General features: G+C 53.1%; 2 protein-coding genes across 13 annotated transcripts in view; both read right to left on the reverse strand.

Moving 5' to 3' along the window:
* The window catches only part of ARHGAP12 (Rho GTPase activating protein 12), a 78,156-nt gene extending 73,406 nt beyond the window's left edge, over positions 1 to 4,750 (reverse strand). For 9 of the 12 annotated variants that reach the window (XM_056334802.1, XM_056334801.1, XM_056334798.1 and 6 more), the window contains exons 1-3: positions 2,896 to 3,814; positions 2,737 to 2,803; positions 1,916 to 1,962 (exon numbers count right to left, since the gene is read on the reverse strand). In XM_056334802.1, the coding sequence (XP_056190777.1) occupies positions 1,916 to 1,962; positions 2,737 to 2,803; positions 2,896 to 3,004 (223 nt within the window). In that variant the 5' untranslated portion in view covers positions 3,005 to 3,814. Of the gene's footprint in view, positions 1 to 1,915; positions 1,963 to 2,736; positions 2,804 to 2,895; positions 3,815 to 4,600 lie in introns of those variants that run through there. The other 3 variants (XM_056334799.1, XM_056334800.1, XM_056334794.1) reach the window with 3 other exon arrangements.
* Positions 4,751 to 5,431, reverse strand: LOC130147277 (basic proline-rich protein-like). Its single transcript, XM_056334176.1, has one exon. The coding sequence runs from the start codon at positions 5,429 to 5,431 to the stop codon at positions 4,751 to 4,753; it is 681 nt and encodes a 226-aa protein (XP_056190151.1).
* Between the last annotated feature and the right edge of the window lie 569 nt (positions 5,432 to 6,000).

Genomic DNA, 6,000 nt, shown 5'->3' on the forward strand with positions numbered 1-6,000 from the left:
CTGCCACATTTAATCTTACAAAGATTAAACAAACAAATCTTTTTGGAAAAAAATGCTTGTTTCCCAAATGAGAAAAAATACACAGAAACTTGCAGCTCTGCAAGTTATGACTTTGTGATAAGATTTGTAGCATCTACCCTGCCACAGAGTGGACAAACGCAATTCCATGCAGGCACACACAAGGAGAGCGAACTCTGCTAAGGACAGAAAAAGCAAAAAAAAGACTTCTGGGGAGAACTGAAGCAGACATGCCCAACAGTTCTTCAATTTTTCTTTCACCATTTCTGCTATTTGGTCTGAGCCTTGGGGGGTGGGGGGTGGGGGCGGGGAAATCAACACATTTCCCACATAACTGTAAAAAAGAAGCTAAAAAGCTCAAGCATGAAGCCATATAGAAGTGCCCATCTTTAAACTGTGTCCTTCTCTCTCCCACAGTCCGTCTTCTCTTACTTCCAGGAACCATTTCCTACAGGTAACTTGAAAGCTACCACCATTTGCAAGACTTCAAATGGAATCACAAATTCAGACTTAAAATTTTATCAAAAACTTGGCAGAAGGATGGTACCACGTTCAACAAAGCTGACGGAAGGAACACAAAGCAGTACAGAAGAATACTAGTATTCTGGTGTTTACTATAAAATGGTACATTGAAATTCACAGCATTACAGTCTATTTAGAGCCTTGATACAAAAACTTGTTTACTTGCTGTTCTACATAAACAGGTACTTTTAAGTGCAACTCTGCATTTGGCTAGCAAGGGTAGCAGAAGATAAACAAATTGCAGCCATTCCCACTCTCCTCCTAATTTGGGAAGCTCTGCCATACAATCGTCATTTTTTTCCCTGTTACTAAACCTGACTCCCCTGAACACTTCTTCAAAGCTGCTAACAACCCCTTACGCTTCAAGGTCATATACCAGAAAAATGTGTTTCTGAGTTAGTCTGCCTCTACAGTCTGCTACCTTGGAAGGTGAAATGGAGGATGAGGAGCCATTCACACTGTTTTTCCTTCTCCCACACGGAAACAAAACAAAAACAAAACAAAACAAAAAACCCCATAAGGCTGTGGTTGCCCATAGGGCTACCAAGTGTTTAAAACCTTGGGGGTTTCATTTCTCTTTGGTCAGTACCATATAACTACTTATTGGGAACACACACTTATTTTTCAAGACAGATAGGTTCAGTAAGTTGCATAAAAAACTCCAGAATTTTAAGAAATACAAGTCAAGTAAGATACAGTAGCTACAAAAATAGCTCTATACCCTTTTGAAGTCAGTTTTGCAGCCCCATCCCTTTAAAAAAACCCAACCAAAACAAAAAAAACCACTATCACCCAACAAAAATAAGTTGCACAATTTTTGTTCTTTCATCCAAGCTGCAAATATCAAGTCAGTAGCAAACATCTGGTAATGCTGAACATATGAACAAAAGGAGACAGGCTATATTCCGTGTTTGGCCAGAACACTAGAACAGTTTTATAAGCAAGCAAGGCTCTGATTCTCCATCTCAATGGAGAAAAGCAAGTTACCTACAGTACAGGTGAGAAATCCTTCTCAGTAAGTTTAACAAATACCAAGATGAACCCTGTAGGTCTGCAAACAACTACCATTGCCTGGATTTCACAGACCCAAATACTTTATTTATTTTTTTTAATGCAGCTGTTGTGCCACAGAAGGTAGACTGCCCACTGCAATATCCTTTCAAGGGTCCACCTATCTGTCTCACGGAACTCAAGTTAAAGAGCCATGGAAGCCTTGGCCAAACCTCTACTGCAACGGGCTTAGAATAATTCAGATGTGAATACAGTACTGACTTTTGGAGCACCAACTTCACCTCTGCTGCTAGTCAACAACTGAAGCAATACGGTAGATCAGACCTTGTAACCTCACTGCATTATTTTTTTTCTTTACTATTACCTGTAATGCTGGATGGCACCCACTTTCGTAAAGAAGGTTGAAAAACCCTAATCAGAGGACGATAAGCATGAAAAATTGTTTACTTCCACAGAAGACATCTGTAAGCTTTAACACCTTAAATAATGTGGCAATACCCAAATACGAGATTAATAACAACAACTGGCCCCACTAACAAAGACCTAAGAAAACTTATTTATTATTATTCCACCAAAACGCAGACTCGGGCCACACTGTTGTCCCGGTGAAGAAAAACCCGATTACTACAGAGTAACTAATGTGAGGTGGGCTACGTGCCCCCGCGGCAGCACATCGCACGGCTGCAGGGAGCGCTCCTGCTGCCCGGAGGGGACCCCCGCGGCTGGGCGCAGCAGCCCAGCACCTGCCACGCTCGGGAAGAGGATCTTCCCCTGGATACCCGATTTCCGATGGGAACCGTTCCCACCTCTTACTCAGCAGCTAAGGCTGAGTAAGGCTGGCAGCCTCCAGTGTTTGTGGCGGTCTGCTCCTCCTCCTCCCCTCCCCCGCCCCGGGGGGGAACGTCGCATCGAGGCGGGGGTCTTGCACACAAAACATTTGCCTCTAGCTAAATTTTAGGGACATCCACACAAAACGAGGCCTTTTCCAAACAGACCCCCATGTGCCAGCTTGAGCCCCTCGGAGGGGCTGGGTTGGGAGAGCTGCGGGCTCGCCCAGAGGCAAGCCTGTCCTAGGGCGACCCAGCCCCTCCGAGGGGCTCAAGCTGGCACATGGGGGTCTGTTTGGAAAAGACCTCGTTTTGTGTCCCCCGCAGCACCCCACCTTCACTGCAGAATGACCCTCACTTCGCTGGTCTTGAAACACACGTAAATGGTCTTGAAAGAAGCACGGTCCCAACACAGCCACAGAATCCTAAGTGTGATCATATATGATACAAATGCAATCTGATCATGTATCATAGCTAATATGACCACCCCTAACTTCACCATTTCCCCAGAACTCACGACCAAAAATCAGGAGGCACGCAATAGGTGTTCCACATCTTGAAATTATCAGGCACCAAGTATTTTCTTCTGATCTTCTAGAACCAGGTAACTGAGACTGCAGGTACATTAAAAATACTTTTTGGGGTTTTTTTCTTAGTCGTCATGGCTACGGAATTGTTACTTATTTAAAATACAAACAGATAATAAATTATTTAAAATGCCACTGAGGATGTTAACCGATTGCCTTAAAATTCTTCCTGTGACCTTGTTCACGGTGTCCTACAAAGCAGCAGCAGTTGACTTGTGTAATCTTTTTCCATTTTCAGCATCAAACTTCACTCACTACTAAAATGAACCCTTCCGCAGTGCCGATACAGAAATAAACTCAATTACTGAAGCTAAATTAGGATAAGTTCTTAACAGTTCAGGCCAGATTAGAACCCCTGGCTACAGCTCACTAAACTCTAAGATTGCTGCTTCTCCCCGGGCAGTTTTTTTAGGAGTTCAAGCCGTACTGCACAACCACTGCTTGGCAGCCCGGTCCCACAATAACCTCGTCGGAATTCAACCCTATTCATGCCTTTCTTCCCAAGGGGCTCCACTCCTTTCCCGCACAACTTGCTCCTCTGCCAGTACTTGCATGCAGACAACCAGCCCTCACCAGCGCCTGTAAAAACCGCCTTCTACGAAGTGTACATCCACAGCATGCAAAAGTTGTGCAAAAATAGATGCAAAGATGCAAATGCAAACAACAGATATAGACAAAACACGACCGCTTACAAGCTTATGAAAACAAGCTTAATCCGTAACTGTTTCCTCAGAGATTACTAACCCAGCAGTCGAGCACTATTTTCAAATAAAATAGCTTCCCAGCGCTCACACGTCCTTGAAAATTAAAGGCATAATAAGTAACCATTTAATAATTGCCAATGACTCAGAGCACTGAATAAGCGATGCATTTTAAACAACTGTCAGGACAACTTCTCAAGCCACGCTGCAGCACCCCACACCTTGACGAGCTTCCAGCGCATCACCAGCCCACTCGCCCCTCGTTGCGGGCTTTTGTTAAGTTGCCGACTCCAAGGACCGGCTGCGAACAGCGCGGCAAACCCGCCCCGGCCGCCCCCACCAACCCCCCGGGGCTGCCGCGCTCAGGTTAACCCAGAGGCGCCCAACGCCCCGGCTCCGCGGGGCGCCCGGGGAGGCCGCCCGGGAGAGGCCGCCCAGGCGCCGCTGCCCGCCGCCTCCCTTTGTCTCCCGCCGGCCGCGGCCCCCGCAGGTGAGCGCCGCTTGCACAAGGCGGGTCGGGCGGCCCTGCCCGGCCTCCGCGCCGCCCCGGCACCGCGGGCCCACCGGCAGCGCCCAGGTGCGGAGCTGCCTCCCGCCGCCGCCGCCAACGACGACTCGGCGCTGCCGGCGACGCCTGGGGAACGAAGCCGCCGCCGCCACCGGGGGCACGGCGGGGCGGCGGCGCCGCCCAGAACCCCCGCCGGCCGCCTGGCACAGGAGGCGCTCCCCGGCGGCGGCCCGGCAGAGGGAGGGCGGCGGCGAGGGGCCGGGGCCGCCGCGGCGAGCCAGTCCCGGCGCGGCCGTGCCCGTGCCTGTGCCCGTGCCCTCCGCAGGGCCACCCTGCCCTGCCCGATTGTCCCGGCGGCGCCGCGCTCCTCCCCGCCCTCCCCCTTCCTCCTTCCCCCGCGCCGGGCCGAGAGGCGCGGCCCCTTACCTGCCTCGGCGGCGCGGCCGGGCCCAGGCCCCGCTTCAGTCGCGGCCGCTCCCGCTCGCTGCTCGCCCTCCCCGCCAGCCGCTGCCCCGGCGCCCGCCCGCCCCGCGCCCAGTGTCAGCTCCGGGGCACGGCGGCGTCACCGCTCCCCCGTCACGTGCCGGGGGCGGGGCGCGGGGCGGGGCCAGGCGGAGGTACGGGGGGTGTGGCGGGGGGGCGGGCGCCGCGTGCCCCGGTTCCCGCCGGCCCCGGACGGCCAGGCAGCGGTGGCGCGTGGGTCTCGCCCCGCCCCGGCGCGGTGCGGTCAGCGGGGTGCGCGGGGCCCCGCCCGCCCGGGCACCTCGCGCTTCGCCGTGCGGCCGCCGGGGCCGGAGGCGGGTTCGCCGCGGGGTCCCGCGGAGCCGCCCTCGACAGCGTGCCCGGGGGCCCGGCGCTGAGCCCCGGCACCGCCCCCGCCGCCCGCTCGGGGGCCCGGTCTCGCCGGCCCGGCTGGAGCTGGGCTCCGCGGGAGGCCGGCCCGGCAGCCCCCTCCCCGGCGAGAGAGCTGGGGGGGCCGCAGCCCGGCGGGCGGCGCGCGGCCTGGCCTCCGGCGGGACGCAGCTCCCGGTGCGGAATGGGTGAGCGCACGGGTGACCCCCGGCGCCGCCCGCCGGGCTCGTCCTCTGCTAAAGCAACCCGGGGCCGCTGCCCGGGCGAGAACCGCCCCGACCCCCGTGGCAGAGTCGGTGCCTCGGCCTCTCCGTCAGTAGCAAAGAGAACAGACGGACGGAGAACAGGAGCTACAGCCCTTCCTCGCTGCAACCGGGGCTCACCGGTAACGGAAGAAACCGCCATTCTTAAACAGTCTGACCAAACAGAAATAACAAGAAATGGCCCTATCCAGTTATTCCCAGTTAATTTGCTTGGCATATTTTATTATGCTGGTAAAAGTTGTCAAACATCCAGTTTGGGAATGCTTAACATGGCCTTCACAGCATTTTCAAATTGTAAGGAATCTTATCTTTCTCTTTCAAAAAATAATGATATCCCGTCCTCGTGGTTGCAGAGACAACCTTGAGAGCGTGAACTGGCCGTAGCGGATCCAGTGCTATCTGAACGAATCTGCAAACATCCTGCAACAACGGCACCAAGATGCGTAAACTGTCCGCCTTCTATTAATCTAATCAAGGCTAATGTTGGCCGTAATTTTCTTTGATTATTGTAACACACAGAAGGAGGAAGGAGATAGTAAAAGGTGGGAAAGAATGAGTTTACCAAAGCGAAAGGCGATGAGAAGAGACCTGAGGAGCGCAAGCAGGAGAAAGGGACCAAAAAGGTAGAAATTGCATCAATAGTGCAGCTGAGCACGTGGGCACATTTTCATATTGAATGTTATTTCCAATACCAATATTTCCTTCGTGCCT

This window comes from Falco biarmicus, chromosome 4 (assembly GCF_023638135.1).
Source record: "Falco biarmicus isolate bFalBia1 chromosome 4, bFalBia1.pri, whole genome shotgun sequence".
In the NCBI taxonomy this organism is placed as follows: domain Eukaryota; kingdom Metazoa; phylum Chordata; class Aves; order Falconiformes; family Falconidae; genus Falco; species Falco biarmicus.

Excerpts from the sequence above, each read along its gene's own strand:
- LOC130147277 (XM_056334176.1), bottom strand. The coding sequence starts at position 5,431 with ATGGCGGTTTCTTCCGTTACCGGTGAGCCCCGGTTGCAGCGAGGAAGG.